This window comes from Typopeltis vanoorti, chromosome 2 (assembly GCF_054136105.1).
Source record: "Typopeltis vanoorti isolate ZY-2024b chromosome 2, IOZ_Tvanoo_1.0, whole genome shotgun sequence".
Taxonomy (NCBI): domain Eukaryota; kingdom Metazoa; phylum Arthropoda; class Arachnida; order Uropygi; family Thelyphonidae; genus Typopeltis; species Typopeltis vanoorti.
The window spans coordinates 21,303,468-21,327,389 of NC_143550.1; the positions used below are offsets into that span (position 1 = coordinate 21,303,468).

The following is a 23,922-nucleotide window of genomic DNA, read 5'->3' on the forward strand; positions in this document are numbered from 1 at the left end:
CAATCCCCCAAATAATCCAGAAAATATTAAAACCAGCCCCCCCCCCCTCGTAACAAAGATTACACTAAATCTATCACCATTCCCTACATCTGGGGCACTTCTGAAAAGTCAACCAAAATCCTAAAGAAACATGACCTGATGACCTGTTACAAACCATATAAGAAATTGGCATCCCTTATCAGCTCCACCAAAGACCAGCCTCTTCCCCTAGACCTACCTGGAGTATACCAGGTCCCTTGTAGCTGTAAACTGTCCTACTATGGCCAAACAGACAGGACAGAGACTACATCCAGTTTCACCAACATAGCCATTCTGGCCTTGCAGACCATGCTCTGGATACCTGCCACAGAATACGATGGAAGAAAGCCATTTAACTACACCACAGCAAATATAAATACAAAAGATTGTTCATGGAATCATCCTCAGCTCTAAAAAATTTCCCAAACCTCAACAAATTTGGGTAGCTCGCATCATGAGAGCAATGGCCCAACAGCCAAGACAACCCAATTTAGCCCGTTAAAGGGCACCTTTAGGACTCTAGGAAAACAATGTTAGTTACTCTCTTCGGCCTCATTTGCTCGTTGTTAGTACATGCGTACACTTATCATAGTTTTATGTTCCCATGAAGATGGCAATGTAACATTGCAAAAATATAGGAAGTGTTGATTAAAGTTTACTTTCAATTAATATTCAGTATATTGTAATTTCTTGAAACAATTTAATAGTCATGTGTTACCAACGTATAAGCTTATCAACAAGAAATACTGAAAAGAAAGCACAATGGTCTTCGTTTTCATAAAAGCTAACTAATATCTAGAAATCCACCCTCAGAACCACGAATACCAAAATTCATCTGTACAAAATCCCCAGTCGAGACATTTATGTATGGTTCCCAGACATGGAACTCAATGAGCAGTTAATATCATCAATAGCTTAGGACAACAAGCCTTCAATCAATACTAGGATGCACATGACAAGTTCACATTTCTAACACTGTCATTCTTGAAGAAAGCCAGTAAAGACCACTATTAGAGACAATTCAGAAAGCTGAGGTGGTTAAGATACCAACTTAGACATCCACTTTCACCTACATTCAGTGCTTTTGCTCTTTACAGGCTAACTAGCTGACACAGAGGAAGTGGAAAACTAAGAAAACAGTTTAGGTAATACATATGCAAACTTTTTTGAAGATACGACTCGTGAACTATGTGACATTTACCATTTGGCACACACCAGAGCAACTTGTTCACTTATTTAATAGACTTTCTCTCCATAAATAGTTATATGAATATTTCTGTATGTATTTTCCCTATTCATACATGAATAAATAATTAATAATCATTTAAGAATAACAGTCTTTTATATACAGGGTATCCAGGCTAGGTATCCAAAAGTAACAGCAGAACCAATCATTGTTTTCTCAAACTAAAGCTTAGTCAATAGGAAATCTCTTCAAGATTTCTTTTGTCACCTTTCAAGGTCACTAGTGTGCAAGCATAGCTATGCATGCATGCACAAAACTGGTATTTGTTGGTCACTGGATTGGAAGAAGACCAACTGCCTGGCCACCCAGATCTCCAGATATGACTCCACTGTACTTTTTTTGCATGGGGACTTTATTAAAGACTATTATATGCCAAAAAATATTCAAGAATTTGGACAATTTGAAATGGCATATCACTGCAGTGGTTGCTCTAATAATGCCTCAAATGTTGCAAAACACTTGGCAAAAGCTTGAGTATCATTTTGACATCTGTGGAGCTACAAAAGGTGCCCACATTGAACTTTACTTTACTAACCTTCATAAAAACTTGGTGAGTTACTCTGTATAATAACAATTATTTTATAAACCTTATTAATGCTGAGATGTGTATTTTTGGATACCTCTAGCCCAGACACCCTGTGTGTGTGTGTGCGCGCGCGTGCATGCACGCAAAGGCTATTACTCAAATACTATTTCCAAAGAGCCTTTTGGCTCTTTATTTTAGTAAATAAAATTTTCAAATACTAAATCCCAAAGGCTTCGTTGCTGCTACACAGTTGCACTACAGTGCACCGTGAAATAGGAAATAAGCAGCAAGAAAGAAGTGAACAGCTCAAACAAGTTTAATAATAGTATGAATTCTTTTCATCTTGTTTTAAACATGTCACTTAAGAAACAAAGCTGAAATGACTTTTACATACTACATGTGAGTAATGCAACAGCATACTGCCAAATACAATGTTGGAAGTATGTTGTAAATAGGAACTTCGAAATAATGCATTTATATACTTACCCATGGTCAATGCTTTGTGCAAACCATCCCAGAACTGGATGCCAGTGCGTTAGGTTAGACTGCTTGTTTACAACATATTTTTGGCAGCTTTCCATCATTCTATTTGCTACATTCTGAAAACAAAGTAGTCATTTTTGGTATTTTTTAGTATAGAAAATTCATTTATTACTTAACAAGTAAAAGTTCAATGTATAAAAGTACTGTTTATAATGAGAAGTCAGTTTGTACAGGGTTCATAGTGGTTGTGGTTACCTCTTTCCGAGCCTTTACAACAATTCTAACATCCTCAAGGATGTTGTATTTCTTCTTCCAATCTTCACTGAGGTTAGGGGTATTCTGAGCTGATGTGTGCTCACTGCATTCAGCAAATATCAGCTTTGTATAGACCTTCTTGAAGTTGGCAAGGACCTGCTAGTCAATGGGCTAGAGGAGAGGAGTGGTGTTAGGAAGGAGGAATTTATATCAATAAAAGGAAACTTCACATTGATGTAGGGTGTGTTATTAGACATTGCTCATGATCAATTCAGGGTCATGAGCAATGTCCAATAACAGCAATACTTGGAGTGGAAGTTAGTTGTTAGTTGGGCAGAAAACCTCTACCATCCATTGAAGAGTTGTCTGTAACCCATTCTTGCTTGCTTGTTGCTCTTCCAGTAAACCCCAAGAAATACAGATTAGAGAAAAGCAAGTGACAGGTGATTCTGTTTCATAAGTCTTTATTTGTGAAAAGGCAAAGACTATTTTTAATGAACTAGTTAATGAATCACTATCATCATCAAATGTTCAATTCACTGAGTTTAGTGCACCTTTTTGATGACTGAGTTTACCTTTTCTATGTTGTTCTGCTTGAAAATCCTTGATTTTCTGCATGATAAACAAGCTCAGGCTTGATTTTAAGATCTCCACTAGAGGCATTTCCACAACAGAGCAGAGTGAAGTGGTCATTCATGGGCTTGTGATCTGGTAGTTTGAACTCCTCTTTCATAATATAGGTCCTTGTTGGCAACTTCTTCCAGACGATACCTGTTTCATCTGAATTGAAGACCTGCTGTGAAGATAGCCCTTCTCTTACAAAAGTTCTGCAAACTCAATTTTAACCTCTTCTGCTGCCTCTTGGTTGGCAGCTTCACAACACTTTTAATACCGGACCTCTTATTGACCCTTTCAAACCAGACATGAGAGGCAGTAAACTCAGTGAATTGAGCATTTGATGAGGATAGTGATTCACTAACTAGTTCATTGAAAATGGTCTTTGCCTTTTAACAAATAAAGGTTAAGAAACCGAATCACCTGTCACTTGCTTTTCTCTAATCTGTATTTCCAATAGTCTTTCCATTGCAACAATTGCTTCTCTCCCTTTAAAAAATCTAGTTGAGGAATCTTCGATTTCATTTTTGCCAGCACCTTTCTGTTCTTAATCATTGTATTTGCAATGGTTCTAGTCATGCTATATTTTTCACAAATTAACTTAACACTAAACCCTTGATTATCATCTTTTATTATTACTTTTTTTTGTGGATAAAGCAATTGCCTTTCTTGATGCTTTACCTGGAGAACTAGCTTCAGAAGACTGAGATCTCTTAGGAGCCATGGGTTAAATTTTATGAGTTTTCTTAATAATAATGAAAAATTAAATTAACTTACAGTACAGTACTGCAGCATGTACAGTGATGCAATAAACACAAGTCACCCTTGCACACATCCTCCTCATACAGTTTCTAGGGATGGTCTCTTATATCTGCTTCTCCCATTCTGTGAAAAATTTCTTCTCCATTAACTCAGTGACCCCTTACTAACTTATGTCTCCATCATATTCCCTCTGCTTCTCTTCCTGTGCATGATGCTTTGCAAATTATATTCTCTCATATGTGTTCATATCCTGCATTTCAAAGACCAGTTACCACCTTAGTAAATGTTTTCAAGATCTGATGATAAAACGGTTATTTTTGACCACAAGAACTATAGGAGAATGAAGGACTACTATTTGGGTATTTTTTGGTCAAATTTATTTTAAAACTAAGTTATACCAACTAGTTTCGGCAACTGGCTGTTGGCTTCATCAGGGTAAAAGATGTATAAAAAATAAGAACACTTAAATGCTAAAAACTGTTTACACTAAAACCATAAAATGAACTGAATACAATTGCATATTTATAAAAGCAGAAGAACGTGTACATCACATGCATAGCGCGTGTATGATCTATTTGTTATGTAGGAACGTTCTGTAGTTGGCAACAAAATTTAATTCTGGCACGTTGAAAGATCTAATGAGGGTCTTCCAGATCTCGAGCAAAATCAATCCTTGGTTTCTATTAAGGTTTTGTTCTGAACGGAGAACTGTTGTGGCTTCTTTTATAATTTGGGACCGAAAGTCCTCCTCTAAGTAGGGCATTGAGCTTTTATCCCATTCTATCATATGGGTAGTCGTAGCAAAATGAAAGGCTAACCCCGATTTGTCTTCTCTATTATTATTGACATCTCCTATGTGTTCCTTCTTCCTGATTTCAAAACTTATTGAAGTCTGGCCAATATAGTTCAAGCCACACGAGCAGGGTATGTTGTAAACTCCGGCATATTTAAAAAATGGATGACTGTCTTTCGGAGATCATAAAAATTGGTGAATGGTCTGTGCATGTTTAAAAGCGACTCTTATTCCATGCGGCTTGAGGAGTCTGGCAATATTATTGGAAATTGTCCCCACAAATGGAATCACTATGGTAGAATTATAATGTATATCTTCAGGTTGTCTTTGTGTGTGGGGGGGGTCAAAGTTTTGAAATCCGGAAGAAGGAACACATAGGAGACGTCAATAAAAATAGAGAAGATAAATCGGGTTAGCCTTTCATTTTGCTAAGACTAGCCATATGATAGAATGGGATAAAAGCTCAATGCCCTACTTAGAGGAGGACTTCCGCTCCCGAATTATAAAAGGAGCCACAACAATTCTCCGTTCAGAACAAAACCTTAATAGGAACCAAGGATTGATTTTGCCCGAGATCTGGAAGACACTCATTAGATCTTTCAACATGCCAGAATTAAATTTTGCTGCCAATTACAAAACGTTCCTACATAACAAATAGTAAATTATTGATGCGCTAAGCATGTGATGTATGCGTTCTTCTGCTTTTATAAATATGCAACTGTATTCAGTTCATTTTATGGTTTTAGTGTAAACAGTTTTTAGCATTTAAGTGTTCTTATTTTTTATACATCTTTTACCCTGATGAAGCCAACAGCCACAGTTGGCAAAACTAGTTGGTATAACTTAGTTTTAAAATAAATTTGACCAAAAAAAACCCCCAAATAGTAGTCATTCATTCTCCTATACTTCTCAAGATCTTTTAATATATCCTCACCACCGTGAAAAACAGATGACCAAATCTCCACACAGCAATCCATATCAAGCCTGATCAATGCCCTAAACAATGGAACTATAACCTCTATTGCTGCATGTCAAGGCCCTCTGCATCACTGGCATAACTTGATGTGATGATTTCACAACTTGTGCAATGTAACCCCTGAACTTGGGTCCTTGTCCACCACCACTCCCAGATCTCCTCAACCTCTTTGAAAACTTCCAAGTATATACTTTGCATCTCATTGTTGCCTAACAAATTTAAGAACCTTACACTTTTCAACACAGAACTGACAGCTCCATGCCCTTATACAATCTGTTCAAGTCCTCTTGTAAGACTACAACATCTACTCATTATCCCAACTTTTGCATCAACTGCAAAAGTTGCATATCTCCAGTTAAACTGGCCCCAATACCATTAATATACAAGTTAAAACAAATGGCTCTAAAACAGAATCCTGCAGTAAAACCACTAGTGAGTGACTCTTTTGGGATACTACACTCCATACACAACCTACTGATACATGACAGCCAAGTCACCTATTCAAGTCAGTAATCTAGTATCCAATCCCAGCTGTTCCAGTTTAGATTGCAGATGTAACAGATTGCCACACAATACTAATTTATTGTATGGCAATCTGTTAAAAGCTGTTGCAAAAAGGGGGTATACAACTTTGAATAACAATAGAAGATAAATAGTGATATATGAACAATTTTTATTACTGTGCAAATGTAGCATAACACTTGAAGTTACAACACAGACAGTGAAAGTTAAATATGATTGCACCAGTAATTTGTTTTTGGCCTCAATCAATTTGTGCACCGTTGATGATATTATTTCACGTGGTTCGTTCACGTGGTAGGGTGAACTTGCATTGCAGCACTGATCATTTAGTTTGAGCTTGGTTTCTAGTGCTCGTATTTTGGAGGAAAGAGTTTCATTCATAGCACTGATGTGTTGTTTGAGGTTTTCAATTCGCTTGCAGAAGTTCAGGAGGAGCTGTTTTACAGACGGGAGGCACAGCGTACAGAAATAAGTCAATACATATCTTGTGCGCCGATTCGTCCATTTTCGTGCAGGATGCATGTGTCCAGTGGGAACAGAACTCTCACATTATACTTTTTTTTATCGTTGATATAAATTCTCCAGCTGCAATATTTTGTGGGTTTGTTGGCAATCGACGCTGCTACACTGGTGAGACACTGGGTGCTTGTTCGTCATTAGCTTTTGTTGCCACTGTCTTTGCTTCGCAAGCATTTTGGAAGCTTGCATGAAGCCGATTTTTAGATCGAAATATAACTTGTTTAATGCACTAAAAGTACTTACAGATTGTGCTAAAGTTATCTGCTTCTTAGTACCCATTGTTAAAATTTCCGTTTGATGTTTAATTTGAATGGAAACTCCTCTTGCACTTGTGAGTTCAGCAGTAAGAGCATTGTCATTGGAACAAATTGCTCTTGCTCTGTGGGTTAGCGTTTTTACTGTGGACATCTGCCTTACTGAACATAGAAAATACATTCGGCACTACTGCTATGGCAAGCAAGTCTAGCAGACGATGCGTTGGCTATCCCTGCACACAGGTTCAAATGGAAGATAAGTAAACTACTGCACAAAAGCTTTTACAAGTCAGAGAGATTGTTCCTAGAATCAACAGAAGCCTTAAAACATGCTACGAACCTCTACGAGTATTGCATTATAAATTTTCCTATATAGATTTGGCAGACAATCATCTTAAAACATTACTAATACCTGTTATCTCTCGTGTTTTTTTTATTTTATTTTATTTTTTAACATACAGGGTGCCTAATTAGCAGTTTAGTCTTTTTGTTGTAGGTACAATTGTTCTAACTAGTCCCATTGTTACACCAGATTGTTGTTGTCTCGCTCACTGTGACGAACTGTTTTTTGTGCTCTGAAGATACTGGTTAGAATACCAACAAAATATCAGCAATATGTCAATAAATTTATTATTTATTATCAGTCAATGTTCTAATATATACCGTCAAAATTAATCAACATGTATGACGAATGCATAAGCCTTTCTACACAAAAAAAAATTGTACAAGATGTTTTGTTTCATTAACCCATACATATTAGTTTTATTATCAGTATTATTAGTTCACTGGATAATCCTAACTGTGGGAAAATTAAAAACAAGTTCCACTCAGCCAAAGCCCAACATATTTATAAATGTATGAGTATAGCATTACAAGAACAGATAAACGCTACTCGCCTGGATCTATCAAAATTAAATTCAACCATAAAGGCTACTTGAACAGCTATTTAATATTTTAAATGCAGAACTGTGGGAGATCCTAGACAGCATCTCCGACACAGCAACTAAAAAAGAATTTGCCAAAGTCAAAAACTGTCTCCAGAGAAAATTTGAAATTCTCCAACAATGCAATGCTACATGACTGCAATTACAACAAGATCGCTTCATTGTGAATTTATCATCATTAACCTTAACAAATTAGTCATTAGCGCAAAGAAGACGAGGGCAAATTCGCCATTATTCCCAAGCAAGTTCCAAAAGTCAAAATAATGGTATTTGTTGAATAGGGAATATATCACCTGCCTCCAGCAACAGTTAACAACATACATTTAGATGTGGCCAACATCCTAATTCGTTCTAACCATCCCAAAAATAATATCCCACATAAGGAACTCATTGCTCTAAAAGAGCTACGTAATAATAATCATATTATCACAACCAAGGCAGACAAGGGGAATGCAACTGTGGTGATGGATACAACACAATATGAAAACAAAATACACACACACTTCTACAAGATCAGTCAACATACAAAATTATTCAACGAGATACCACCAACTCACAAAAAAATAATGTGCATAAATTACTGAAAAAAGTTACTTCCTGGTATAAAACAGTAAACGAACTCAAGCCCTTCCATGTTAAAACACCCAAGGTATATGGAGCACCAAAAATTCACAAACCAGGTATATCCTTACACCCTATTGTCGTCATCATCAAATTCCTGCCATGTACTCTCAAGGGATGTCCAGGATATGATAATACTACATGAAAAATTTACATCATTACTAACTTCCTATATACAATTTTCCTCCAAATCAGCCTGTTACTTGTCAAGACTCCAACATTATCAGATCTTATATTTCTATCGTAAAAGGCACTTTGTACCATATCAATCCACCTATATCTTGGTCTTCCTCTGCCAACCTGGCAGAGAACACTTGTTTTGCTAATCTTTCCTTGCCCATTCTGTTTAAGTGACCATAAACCTGAGATTAGCTCTGCTAGTGCATTCCTGGATGCTGACGATGTCAAGTTCTTTCCTAATATCCTCATTTTTAATATAATATTGCCATTGATGCCATCTGTTCATATCCTTAATCTTTCTCAGGACTCTCATATGTGCAATCTCTAGTCTTCGGTCAAGTGTTTTACTTTTGACCCAGTTCTCACACCCATAAGTTAAAATTGTTTGAACACTGTCTTGTATACAGCTAATTTAGTGTTCTGACAAATTTCTCTCTTATTTCATATGAATTTATTCAATTGACTTCCTACCATACCAGCTTTGTTCATTCTATTGTCTATTTCAATATTTAATTTACCATCTTCACTAAAAATTGTGCCTAAGTAGCTGAAATGTTTTACTTGTTCCACAGGTTCTCCATTCACAACAAACACAGTTGACATTTTCAACGATTCTGCCTATTTTCATTGTCTTTTTATAGCTGACATTCATACCATATCTATTACAACAGTTATTCAATTTAGTCAGAGAATCTTGCAGACTTGTAGCGGATTTATTTAGAAGTAAAACATCATCCGCATAAAGCAAAGAGCTGACATTAACATCTCCAATTCTTATACCACTTTCCTTCATAATGTGATCCATATAGATAATGAATAACAGAGGGGATAATGTACATCCTTGTCTCACACCAGATTTAATATTAAACCATCTTCCTGTACTTCCTTCAATTCTAACTGCTGACTTACAACTCAAATAAAGACTAAGTATTGCTTGATATAATGCCCCATTGACACCATATAACTGCAGCGTATTGAATAGCTTCTCTCTTGGCACCTTGTCATATGCCTTTTCCAAATCGACAAAACTTAAATACAGATCTTTGTTATATTCCCATGATTTTTCAACTATTTGTCGTAAAGTGAAGACCTGATCCTGATAGCCTCTATTTGGCCTGAATCCAGCTTGTTCTTCACCAAGCATTTCATAAGTATACTTGCATAAATCTTACCAGGAACACTCAGTAGGGAAATACGCCTGTAATTCTCAGATTCAGTTTTATTTCCCTTTTTATATATATGGATACTATGAGAGCTCTACTCCAATTATCTGGAATTCGTCCCTCTCTCCAGGTCTTCTGTATTATGCAGTGCAGCCACTGTAAGACTTTTATACCACCATACTTCAGCATTTCTAGTCGAATAACATCTACTCCAGCTGCCATTCATCATTTCAAGTCTTTGATAGCTTTTTCTACTTCAAGTATGGATATGTATACCTGACTGTATGCCTGTTGAGTGTTTTTTTTACCACTGTGCTATCAGTGCTTGTTTCATTTAGCAATTTTTCAAAGTAATTACTCAACACTTCAAGGATATCTTTTTCTCCCATTTTCATGACACCTTTATCATCTCTAACTTCTTTTACAGCACTTTCCTCCATTTCTAAGCTTCTTCAACAACCTCCAGAATATTTTGCCACCTTCTTGATATTTATTTTCTATGTTCTTGCCAAAGTCCTCCCATGACATTTGTTTAGCCAATTTTACACAGTGTTTAGCTTTCTTACATTTGTCTCTGTATTCTCTAAGAGTACAAGCAGACTTATTTGCCAGGAACTTCTGATATGCTTTCTTCTTTTCCTTCATTGCCTCTTATCTTGCACACAACCTCACCACATGCCTCTCTGGCTGAATCAATCAGGGTTTTCTTCAGGGCTGCAAATTATCTCCAAGGATTTGTTCCTGTTCTCAAACTCTTTCACTTTTTCTTCAATAATCTTTGTGTATTTTAGTCTACAGTTCACATCTGAGAGCTGCTCAACTTTTATTCGCTTTAAAACTTTCTTACATGTTCTTATTTTCAATATGAAATTCAATTATATCCTGCTCAAGACTAAATAGTGATCACTTCCAATTTCAAATCCTCCGTAAACTCAGGTGTCCTGCACCAGGGAGAAAACATCGCTATCAACAATAACAAAGTCAATGAGACTTTTCTTATTCCTTGCCTCTTCTCACCATGTGAATTTGTGCACATTTTTATGTTGGAACATTGTGTTAGTAATAACCAGTCCATGTCCTGAACAGAAATCCAACAAGTATTTGCCATTATTATTAGCTTTGCTCTTTTCTCTAAATTTTCCCAAAATATTTTTGTATGTCTGACAATCATTTTCTACTCTGCTATTTAGATCCCCAACAAGGACCAACTTTTCCTTTTTCATTGTGTCAGTTGCTTTCTCTAAAGCCTAAAAATTCCTCCACTTCTACCTTAGAACTTTCTGTGGGACCATAGGTACAAATAAGTCTCATTGTCCAGTTCCCCATTCTGATATTTGCCCACATCACTCTACTTGAGACTGCTTGCGATTCAAGAAGATTATCCTCATAGTTCATGTTGAATACTATGGCTACTCCTTTTCCCTCGATTGCCATTGCTTGAATATAACATTCTGTATTTATTGCTCAGAAAGATCTCACCAGTTTTTGTCTTTTTTGTTTCAGTCACCCCTATTATGGTGATCTGGTACTTATCTAATTCCTCAGTTAGCTCCATTTCTTTGCCATTCAGGCTTCTTATGTTGATAGTACCAATCATTAACGGTGGTGATGTTGAGTTGGGGTATGTTTTCAGATTTGTTACATTAGCTGACTTTTCGCTGTTTGCACTGGTTCCCTGGCAAAAACAACGGGGGCCATGTTTAACCGGGCAACGCCCCAGCCGGCATGAAATTTTGTCATGTTGTACCATCATTTTGTATTTTGGTTTAAGCCAATAAGAATACAATTTGGTCGGCTAAATCTCAAATTGCCAGCCCATCCTCGTCTGTTCAGTATCTAGGTAGATACCCAACAGGATGCACCACGAGAAGGTGAGGATTGCCAACCAAATTGTATTCTTATTGGCTTAAACCAATATAGAAAATGATGGTACAACATGACAAAATTTCAAGCCAGCTGGGGCGTCACCGAATTAAATGCCCCGTTGTTTTCGCCACAGAACCAGGGCAAACAGCGAAAAGTCAGCTACTGGAACAAATCTGAAAGCAAACCCCAACTCAACATCACCAGAGTTAAAGATTGGTACTATCAACATAACAAGCCTGAATGGCAAAGAAATGGAGCTAGCTGAGGAATTAGATAAGTACCAGATCGACATAATAGGGCTGACTGAAACAAAAAAGACCAAAACTGGTGAGATCTTTCTGAGCAATAAATACAAAATGTTACATTCAGGAAATGACAATCAAGGAAAAGAAGGAGTAGCCTTAGTATTCAACACAAAATATGAGGCTAATCTTCTTGAATGGCAGGCAGTCTCACGTTGAGTGATGTGGGCAAATATTAGAATGGGAAATTGGACAATAAGACTTATTTGTGCCTATGATCACACAGAAGATTCTACTAAGATAGAAGTGGAGGAATTTTTTGAGGTTTTAGAAAAAGCAACTGACACAATGAAAAAGGAAAAGTTGGTCCTTGTTGGGGATCTAAATAGCAGAATAGGAAATGATTGTCAGACATACAAAAATATTTTGGGAAAATTTGGAGAAAAGAGCAAAGCTAATAATAATGGCAAATACCTGTTGGATTTCTGCTCGGGACATGGACTGGTTATTACTAACACCATGTTCCAACATAAAAACGTGCACAAATTCACATGGAGAGAAGAGGCAAGGAATAAGAAAAGTCTCATTGACTATGTTATTGTTGATAGATGTTTTCTCTCTGGTGCAGGACACCAGAGTGTACAGAGCATTTGAAATTGGAAGCGATCACTATTTATTCTTGAGCAGGATAAAATTGAATTTAATATTGAAAGGAATAACATGTAAGAAAGTTTTAAAGCGAATAAAAGTTGAGCAGCTCTCGGATGTGAACTGTAGACTAAAATACACAACGATTATTGAAGAAAAGATGAAAGAGTTTGAGAACAGGAACCAAACCTTGGGGATTCAATGGCAAGCCTTGAAGAAAGCCCTGATTGATTCAGCCAGGGAGGTATGTGGTGAGGTTGTCTGCAAGGATAGAAAATTCAGACCTCCATGGTGGACACAGGAAGTTAAAGAGGCAGTGAAGGAAAAGAAGAAAGCATATCAAAAGTTCCTGGCAAATAAGTAAGATTGTGCTCTTAGAGAATAAAGACAAATGTAAGAAAGCAAAACACTGTGCAAAACTAGCTAAACAAAAGTCATGGGAGGACTTTAGCAAGAACATAGAAAATAAATATCAAGGTGGGAAAATATTTTGGAGGTTGTTGAAGAAGCTTAGAAATGGAGGAAAGAGTGCTGTAAAAGGAATTAGAGATGATAAAGGTGACATCAAAACAGGAGAAAAAGATATCCTTTAGGTATGGAGTAATTTCTTCAAAAAATTGCTAAATGAAACAAGCAGTGATAGAACAGTGGTAAAAAACACTCAACAGTCAGGAATACAGTCAGGAATACATATCCATACTTGAAGTAGAAAAAGCCATCAAAGGCTTCAAATGTGGAAAGGTAGCAGGAGTAGATGATATTCAACCAGAAATGCTGAAGTAGGTGGTATAAAAGTCTTACAGTGGCTGCACTGCATAGCCTGGACAGAGGGATGAATTCCCGATGATTGGAGTAGAGCTCTAATAGTACCCATATATAAAAAGGGAAATAAAACTGAATGTAAGAATTACAGAGGTATTTCCCCATTGAGTGTTCCTGGCAATATCTATGCAAGTATACTTGAGAAATGGTTGAGAAGAATTGTGGAAGTAAAGCTGTGTAAAGAACAAGCTGGATTCAGGCCAAATAGAGGATCTCAGGATCAGATCTTCACTTTACGACAAATAGTTGAGAAAGCATGGGAATACAACAAAGATCTGTATTTAAGTTTTGTCGATCTGGAAAAGGCATATGACAAGGTGCCAAGAGAGAAGCTATGCAATATGCTACCGTTATATGATGTCAGTGTGCATTACATCGAGCAATACTTAGTCTGTATTTGAGTTGTAAGTCAGCAGTTAGAATTGAAGGAAGTACAGGAGGATGGGTTTAATGTTAAATCTGGTGTGAGACAAGGATGTACGTTATTCCCTCTGTTATTCATTATCTATATGGATCACATTATGAAGGAAAGTGGTATTAAACATGATATCAAAATTGGAGATGTTAATGTCAGCTCTTTGCTTTATGCGGATGATGTTATACTTCTAAATAAATCCGCTACAAGTCTGCAAGATTCTCTGACTAAATTGAATAACTGTTGCAATAGATATGGTATGAAGGTCAGCATTAAAAAGACAATGAAAATAGGCAGAATCGTTGAAAATGTCAACTGTGTTGTGAATGGGGAACCTGTGGAACAATTAAAACATTTCAGCTACTTAGGCACGATTTTTAGTGAAAATGGTAAATTAAATATGGAAATAGACAACAGAATCAAGAAAGCTGGTATGGTCGGAAGTCAATTGAGTAAATTCATATGGAATAAGAGAGAAATTAGTCAGAACACTAAATTAGCTGTATACAAGACAGTGTTCAAACCAGTTTTAACTAATGGATCTGAGAGCTGGGTCAGAAGTAAAACACTTGACCAAAGACTAGAAACCACAGATAAGAGAGTCCTGAGAAAGATTAGAGGCATGAACAGATGGCAATAATGGCAATATCATATGAAAAACGAGGATATTAGGAAAGAACTCGACATTGCTGGCATCCAGGAATGCGTTAGCAGAGCTAATCTCAAGTGGTATGGTCACTTAAACAGAATGGGCGAGGAAAGATTAGAAAAAGAAGTGTTCTCTGCCAGGTTGGCATGAAAACAACCCAGAGGAAGACCAAGATACAGGTTGATTGATATGGTACAATGTGCCTTAGACGATAGAAATACAAGATCTGATAATGATAATATTGGAGTCTTAACAAGTAACAGACTGATTTGGAGGAAAATTGTAGATAGGAAGTTAGTAATGATGTATAGGTTTCATGTAATACTATCATATCTTGTACACCCCATGAGGGTACATGTCAGGAATTTGATGATGACAATGCTAGTCATTCTTGACACAGATGAGTATGAAAACAAAATCAAACAGCTCATCAAACATCAGTAAATGTATGCTCTGTAGTAGACTGTGATCCTTCTAGAGTTTTCAAAATCACACCAACAATCTTCTAAAAACTACACATTACCACACAGATCTTTACGTCCTTTCCCACCCATGCTTAACTAAAATTCATAAACGCATATCTCTCTTTCCCAGAGTTGAATGTACAAACTCCCTTTTGTATCATATTGTATGGCATTCAGCTAAACTACTAAAAGACCTGACAACTCTGAACGCTTTTTTTTTTATCATCAGCAACATCACTCGTCATAAACAATATATTTTATTAATCTTTGATATAGTTAATTTATTTACTCTTTACAACTTGTTTCACAACTTTTTCCACGAGCTCTGAAGATGACACTCAGTCAAAACAACTCACACCCTGTAACCCTCACCTTTAATCTTCATTATATTTTATCTTGTTTCCTTTTTCTAAAAAAAAAAAAAAAATTATAGTCTATCCTTGATCATTTAGCTTTTAATTTTTTAGTTCCCACATATTTCTGTCTCCACATTTCCACGCTTCCTTTCAGTTATATTTCGGTTCAGTTATATAATTTTTATCATTATACTCCTGATGCTGTTCCAAAAGAGGCAATCTCAAGCATTCTACAAAGGTAAGCTCCAATTATTCCTTCCATATTGTCCATTTATCTATATAATGAAAAGGGATGCTGGGCAGTTATGCTCTTGTTTTAACAGGCCCAACTGAAAGTGGAAGCCTGATAAATGTAATTATGTTTGGCACTTGATTATTACATATACATAATACTTCCAGGAAGTCCCAAGACTCATCGAGGAAGGGTACCTACTCTACAATGCTCCGTCTCAACCACTCCACCATCTGCAACTACTTTCATCATCTACACCAGTGCTTCCCAAACTGTGGGCCGTTAGTTTTATTGAGGGGGCCGTGAAATAATGAAAACAAATTTCAAATGTTTTAAGACTAAGTGTGGCATGTCAAATGTGTATATAAGATGCGAAAAATGTAATATTTGCATTTGATTTTTGCAATATTCGCTGTGTATGTGAAATATTTTAATTTTTCCAAGGGGTCCTTTACATTCATAAATTTGGGAAGCACTGATCAACACCACTGCCGACCACCACCACCACTAGTATTTTCACAAACAAACATCCATGCCCATGGTGGGATTCGAACCAGCAGCCTTTTGGCTGGAGAGCAGATACGCTAACCACTCGGCCAACCAGGCTAGCAAAACAGGTACTACTCATTTGAGTAGTTCCTGTTGAGTAGTATTTGAGTAGTACATATAGAAGAGACAGCTGAAAAAGCATGTTTGCAAAGTAGTGGTTGAGGTAATTCTGTAAGGGAGGGGTCATTTATGAGTTGAATTGTTTGTCAGGTCTCCACAATGGTCATAACTAATTTTGTCATCTGGGGTATTTAACTACAATTAGTCCCTCTAGATCTTGATTATTTGGGTCCTTTTCCTACTCTCCTGGCACCACATACCTGTTTTGTTAGGATTCTTACTTCCATTACTTAATCATAAAAGAAAACTGATTTTTACACCTTAGATTAGTTATGTTCACACATTCTTGATTGTAACAGTGTTAAGTTCCTTTACAATATCTTCATTTTTAATATGATTCTGCCATTGATACCTTCTGTTTCCCTAACTTTTCTCAGAACTGTCATGACTGCAATTGATCAAGACTAGAGACTGCAGGCATGATAGTTCTGAGATGTCTGCAGTCTCTAATCTTGATCAATTGCTTTCTTTCTATGCCATCTCTCAGATATTCAAGTTAAACTTTGTTTGAACACCATCTTGTATAGAGCTAACTTTTCTCCACCTTTTACTGATTTAAGACTTATTTGATGGAATATCGAGTTTCTGTGAATGTGAAACAAACTGATGGAACAAAAGCTAATGTAAATTGCAGTGCAAAACACTTCATGAATCATAGATCAAAAGTGAGTAAGACTGTCGAAGTGAAAGAACAAGAGAATGATGAAACAAAAGCAAGTGAGACTATGGAAGTATAAGAATGAGGAAACAAAAATGCGTGGAAGCAAAAGGAAGGAATGATAGGAAGAGAGAGAGCGAGCGAGTGGAGAGAGTTGCCTGGATGCAAGATCTAAAGAGCAACTTAATCAGAATGAAAAATGAGATGAGGAATATGTACTATGATATTTTGTAAAGGATATATCCACGTATATCCTTTACAATTCTGATGATTATGAAAATATTCCATATTATGGCTCCAAGGTGTCTTCTAAGACACCTTGGAGCCATAATATGGAATGAAGAATTTAGTGAGGAGATGGTGGTAAATGCTTCATGGGCACTGACCAAGAGATATTTAACAGTATCAATGTATGAATGCATTCTTAAGGTCAAAAGTCTGACTTTTTGACTTCCTGAATGCCTTGACACTTACCTTTTGAAGGTCAAAAGATAGATGTCAAGTGAATGAATGAAGAGATTAAGAATGAAATCTAGAAAATCAAGCCAAGAAAAATCTGAGTGTTTTTTGAAATTTTAAAATATAGTACACATTTTAAAAATTTGTGTACTATAGCAGTGTGATGAATTGGATAAGGTACATATATATACAAGGTATTTCAAAAGGGTGTATACAACTTTGCAGGAGAACAGAGAATAACTTGGAAGATGTAAAAAAGCTGAGTGAGTCATAATGTAGTGAAACACTTCATTTTTGGTCACATAACTTTATTACAAAATGACGACACTAGATGGCGTGATACGTCACACAATTTGAAAATGGCAACTTTCATTGGTGCAGAACTAGCACATTGCGTGTTGGATTGAGAAAACAGTCTGCAACACAAGTTCACAGGAATTTCCACATGTAATATGGAAACTCTCCTAGTAGGTGCATGATCTACACTTAGCACACAAGAGTTTTGTCTAAGGTCAGTGGGAAAGCTGCATGCTGCCGATGTCGTCATTGAAGAAGTTCAGGAAAGTGTCAAGAGAAGCCCTGGAAAGTCAACCAGATGGGCATCTCGTCTAATTGGAATTCCACGTGTGAGTGTGACGTGTTTTATGACGTATAAATTTTAGACCTTACAAATTTACCCTCTTACAACATTTGAAGAAAGACGATAAGAAGATATGCCAGGATTTCTATACAGAAATTATCATTTTCAGTGATGAGTGCACTTTCATGTAAGTGCAAGCAAGCAACCTAAACAACTGCAGAATTCAGGGAAGTGAAAATCCAGACACCATCAGAGAACATGTTTGCGACCCCCAAAAGCTAACATTTTTTGTGCCTTAAGCAAGAAGAACGTGTATGGACCTTCCTTTTTTTCAGAGTCTACCGTTACTGGTGGAGTGTCTCTGGACGTGCTACCAGGATACCTAATACAACAAACAGACATGACCATAATGGACTCTTACATTTCCAGCAAGGTGGAGCACCTCCTCATTACCTGACAGACGTAAAGTCATACTTCAACACCTATTTTTCAGGTGGATGGATTGGTAGAGGGACGTTTTTAGCATGGCAACTGCATTCTCCCAACCCTACACCATTCGATTTTTTCTTGTGGGCTTTGTGAAAAATTGAGTGTTTGTACCACCACTACCAGCCAATTTGAATGAGCTGCTTTTCAGAATTACTGCTGCCATTGCTGAAGTTATGCCATTTTGAACTTGCCAAAAGAAAATGGAAAAGCACTAAAAGAAGACATCAAATTAGCAGAAGAATGCGACATCAATTCTAAAAATATCGTTAAGTCCATCGTTTCGGACGCATAAACAAAAGAAAAGGCAGAATGAACTTTCCAAGCCTCATAAAAGTGACTTGCACACGCTGACAAGCATGTCAAAACTAATAACAGCGATCAACAAGTTCAAAGATACTTGTCACCATTTACACATAAGTGCTTGACCAGATTTATCATTTCCACAAAGGGAAAAAGGATGGCAGCTTCAAAGACAACTTGCAGAAAAACGTCAAAAATGGTGACCACAGTTGGACCATCGACTATAGACAAGTTAAATTGGTGAAAGACCAAGTCCCACTAGCAGCCACCATGGTGACCAGTATGCAGGCACTGCATAGGAAATGTGCAAGCCCCCTGCAGTCAAACATATGACTCAAAAAACACTATAAAAATCCACTTCAACATCCATGGCCTAAACTTCAACCTTAATGGTGTCCACTACCACCTGCAGTCTATCAAACCCCACCTACTCTTTCTGACAGAAACTCAAATCTCACCTCCCTCCGGCATTATTCATCTGAACCTTCCAAACTACAAACTCTAACTCCTTTCAACCCAAAGGTGGCATCTGTGCATACATCCACTCCAACATACATTGCCAGAGAGCACCAAACCTAGAATTGCCCAACTTTGATTTTCTCTGGATGAAAATATTCCTACCCAACTTAGTCAAATTCATATGCTGTCTCTATCACTATCCTAATGCAACCAACCACTCTGAGCTCTTTAATTTCCTCTCCTTAAAATTGACTTTCTCCAGTCCCACTTTCCCAACAGTAAAATCATCCTCCTATGAGATTTTAATGTCCACATCAACTGGCTTTCCTCCTCCAGCTGTACAGATCTTGTAGGCCGAGATGCTGAAACATTCACCATAACTAATGACCTAACAAAACTAGTTCAGATGCCAACCAGAATACCTGATAACCCAAACCACTCTCCAAATACCCTAGACCTCTTCCTGACCAATGACTCTTCCTAATACACAATGAATGTAGAGGGCCCGCAAGACAATTCTGACCACAACCTTGTGCTCGTCCCCCCCCCTGCAACAACGTTTACACAGCCACTCCCATACAAGAGTTGTTTGCCATTATAACAGTGCCAAGTATAACAACCTCCGCAACTTCTATGCCTCGTTCCCAAGGTTAGACTATTGCTTCCGACCTTCCAACCCAAGTAATCATCACTGGCATGGAATCATACATTCCCTAACTAAACCCTGGTTTTCCAAAAGACGTGCCAAGGCTGTACAAATGAAAAACTAAACATACCATTACTGGCTCAAATCAAGAACCCCCATCTTCCTTTAGCACTTATACTCAAGCCCAAAATAAATGCAAAAAAAAATAATTAATTAATGCTTCCAAAACAGAGTTCAAAAGAGCAAAAGCAGGAAATTAGCAGCCTGTCCAAGTGGCAAATGAGCCTTTTGGTCTCTCACCAAAGCAATCACTAGTAACTTCTGCCCAACACTATTCCCATCTCTATCATACCCAGATGGCTCCATTGCATCATCACCTACAGAAAAGGCCAATCTCCTGGCCTTACACTTTGCTTCCAATGCACGCATAATTGACAAATGTCCCCCAACCATTCCAGATGCTCAACATATAACGCTCACTATATCCTTTTGCCAGAAAGAGATCAGTAAAATACTGTCCAAATTAGAACAAAAACGTCTCCTGCTCCTGATGGCATTCTTCCAATTGTCCTGAAGGTTTGTGTATCAGAACTCTCTCCTGTCCTATGTTGCTCATATGTACTATCTCACTTCACTGGTATCTATCCCAGCCTGGAAATTGGCCTACATTTAACCCATTTCCAAGAAGGGAGACAAGTCACTGCCATTCAGCCACCACCCCATCTCGCTCACCTCAGTTGTGTCTAAGGTAATGGAAAAAATCATCAATTCCCAACTCCTATACTACCTTGAAGCTACCCACCCAATAAATGACCACCAGTATGGATTCCGTCACTGCCAATCAACAGGAGAACTGCTCACATATCACCCATCTCTGAACAAATGCCACTGAGAAGTTTGGAGAATCTCAAGCGGTTGGACTTGATATCTGCAAGGCGTTTGACTGGGTCTGGCACAAGGGCTTACCAAGCAAGCTGCCATCGTTTTGTCTATCTCAAGACCTCTGCAGTTGGATTGCCAGCTTTCTGTCTGGACACACACTATGTGTGGTGGTGAATGGCAACTTATCCTCTCACCATTCAACTAATGCCAGGGTTCCTCAAGGTTCTGTCATCACATCAACCCTCTTCCTACTATATATCAATGACCTACTTCAGCTTACCTCCAACCCAATACACAGTTCTGCAGATGACAGCACATTTCACTCCTCCCTTTCTTTTGATAAACCTTACTCCACACAACTCATCTCAACCTACAGAACAGCAACCACCACTGCCCTCAATTCAGACCTGCAAGTCATCCTCCGATGGGATTCAGATAACCTAATCAATTTCAATGCAAATAAAACCAAGTACTGTCTTATTTCTCATAAAAAAAAAAACATTTTCTCCCAGTATTATTTTTGAAAACACCCAAATTTTCAGGCAATCTGAGATTTCTCTTCTTGGAATTAACCTGACATCAAGCCTCTCCTGGCATAAACACATAACCACTGCATCCTCAGCTTCTAAAAAACTAGGATTTCTCTTTCGCTTATGACATTACTTCACCCCTGAACAGCTATTAACCTTATACAAATCACAAATCCACTCAACCATCGAATACTGCTCCCAAAATCTCTCTCAAAATGCTCAACTCAATACAGAGGAGAGCAATCAGACTTATTAATGACCCATCTCTTACCAACTCACTCCCCCCACTTTCGCACAGACAATCGGTCTCCGCACTATGTGTTTTCTACAAATATTTCCATGGAAAATGTTCATCTAAAATAGCATCAATAATTCCCCCACTTAGTACTAAGCTCATTGGAACATGTGCAGCTGCTGCTCAACATCCCTGCACAGTGCACCTTGAAATCCACAGAACGTTTCTTCTCCTCCTTCATCCCTGCAACTGGTATATGGAACATAATAAAATTAGTTTAATCCTTTATCCAAGTGTGGTCAAACAAAGTTTGTGCCTGAAAGTATCTTCAGGACTGGGGTAAGGTGGTACAACACCAGGACAACTCATTGCAAAGGTGGAGCAAGCTACCAACTCTCCTATTTTCCCCTTTAATGTGTTCCCTAAGGAATACAATATACAGGCATTCAAATCCAATGTGAACAAGTACCTTCTTTCCCAACTCATACACAGTACTAATGTACTATAGGTTGATCTACCAACCTATCTGTATGAGCTCAACATTTAAAGAAGCCATCCCACCTTCTTAGCCAATGGCTATAATCCCCATAAGATAGACAAAATATTAAATGCTCTACAGAAATACCTCCCACTCTCCACCATGGAGAACTACAGCAAAACAGTCACCATCCCATACATTAACCACACTACCGGCCAGGACGTATATATACGTCCAAGTAAACATGTATGTGAAGTGCATATTAAAATTGCAATACTATTGATATTACATTGAAATATATGATGGATACGAAGCGTATGGGAATGCGTATTTGATCCATAATGGCCGGTAAGGTGGTTCAAGGCACATCAGAAGAAAAGATTGAGTGTGCTCAATAAACATCAACTATACCCTGTATTTAGACAGTATGTCAAATTGGCTACTCTTATCCATTCACCCAAGGACAGCATCTCTCCCTTATCACATCCAGGAGTCTACGAGGAACTCTATTCGTGTGATCAAGCTTACTACGGTCAAACAGGAAGAACTGTGGACATTTGCCTCAGTATCCAACGCAGACCACGCGTTGGATACCCTTGCACACAGTATCAACTGGAAGAAAACTAAATCACTGCACAGAAGCTTTTACAAGTCAGAGAGATTGTTCTTAGAATCAACAGAAGCCTTGAAACATACTTCGAACCTCAACAAGTATGGCTGTATAAATTTGCCTAAGATTTGGGAGACAGTCATCTTAAGACATCACTAATACCTGTTATCTCGTGTTTTATATTATTTTATTTATTTTTTTTTAACATAGAGGACACCTAATTAGGACTTTAGTCTGTGTTGTAGCTACAATTGTTCTAACTAGTCCCATTGTTACACCAGATTGTTGTTGTCTCGTGCACTGTGACAAACTGTTTTTTGTGCTATGAAAGTGCTGGTTAGACCAGTGAAATATTAGCAATAAGTCAATAAATTTACTATTTACCTATCAGTCTGTGTTTTAATATATACTGTCAAAATTAATCAACATATATGATGAACACATAAGCCTTTCTACACGCAAAAAAACTATACAAGATTTTTTGTTCCATCAACCCATATGTGTTAGTTTTATTAGTAGTATTATTAGTTTTTATTATAATTATTATTATTATTATTTGACACCTCCAGGGAGTCCAAGGATTCATCGAGGGAGGGCACCAGCTCTACAACTTCATCTCCACCATTCAATCACCAACTGACCACAACTACACAAACGCCGACCACCACTGGTATTTCCACAGACAATCACAAACATCTATGCCCACGTAACTCCTCATAGTTATTTACTGAGCTACCATTGTATACAGATGCTATTAATGCTTATTATTACTATTTACTCTTCCTCATAAGTCTTTTTTCCCCCTATTACGTGCATCATTAATGCAAACATTATTATTTTCCTGATCCCCAATCGAGTCTCAAAATTCATTGTGGAAGGTTAACACTAATGAACACAAAGCCTATCACCGGTTCTTAATCATCCACAGTCTGCATGTTCACCATCCTCTCAGGCAATGGATTACATGCTCCTACAACTCTCCATGCAAAATACTTATTTTTTACCCTTTTACTCACCAACTTCTTTTGCAATTTCTAGGGTTGGTCTCTTGTTCCTTTTCCTCATTCTCAATATGATAATAACCTTTCAACAGCTTAAAGGTCTTAATCATATTCCCCCTTTATCTTTAATCCACCAAGCTCTGCAATCTGCAGAGCTTGGTGGATAAAAGCCCTCAGTCTATCCTCAATCAATATTGTACAATATTGATTGAGGATATGATAATAACTTATCAATCTTAATATGATAATATTAAGATTGATATGATAATATGATAATTGAGGATATGATAATAACTAATCAATCTTAATATGATAACCTTTCAACAGGTTAAAGGTCTTAATCATATTCACCAAG

General features: G+C 37.4%; 1 protein-coding gene across 4 annotated transcripts in view; it reads right to left on the bottom strand.

The window, feature by feature from the left end:
* Window positions 1-23,922, bottom strand: part of LOC150108868 (ubiquitin-protein ligase E3B) — a 552,093-nt gene that overhangs the window by 266,345 nt on the left and 261,826 nt on the right. For all 4 annotated transcript variants that reach the window (XM_090410488.1, XM_090410470.1, XM_090410479.1 and 1 more), the window contains one exon: window positions 2,277-2,389. In XM_090410488.1, the coding sequence (XP_090266614.1) occupies window positions 2,277-2,389 (113 nt within the window). The remainder of the gene's footprint in view (window positions 1-2,276; window positions 2,390-23,922) is intronic.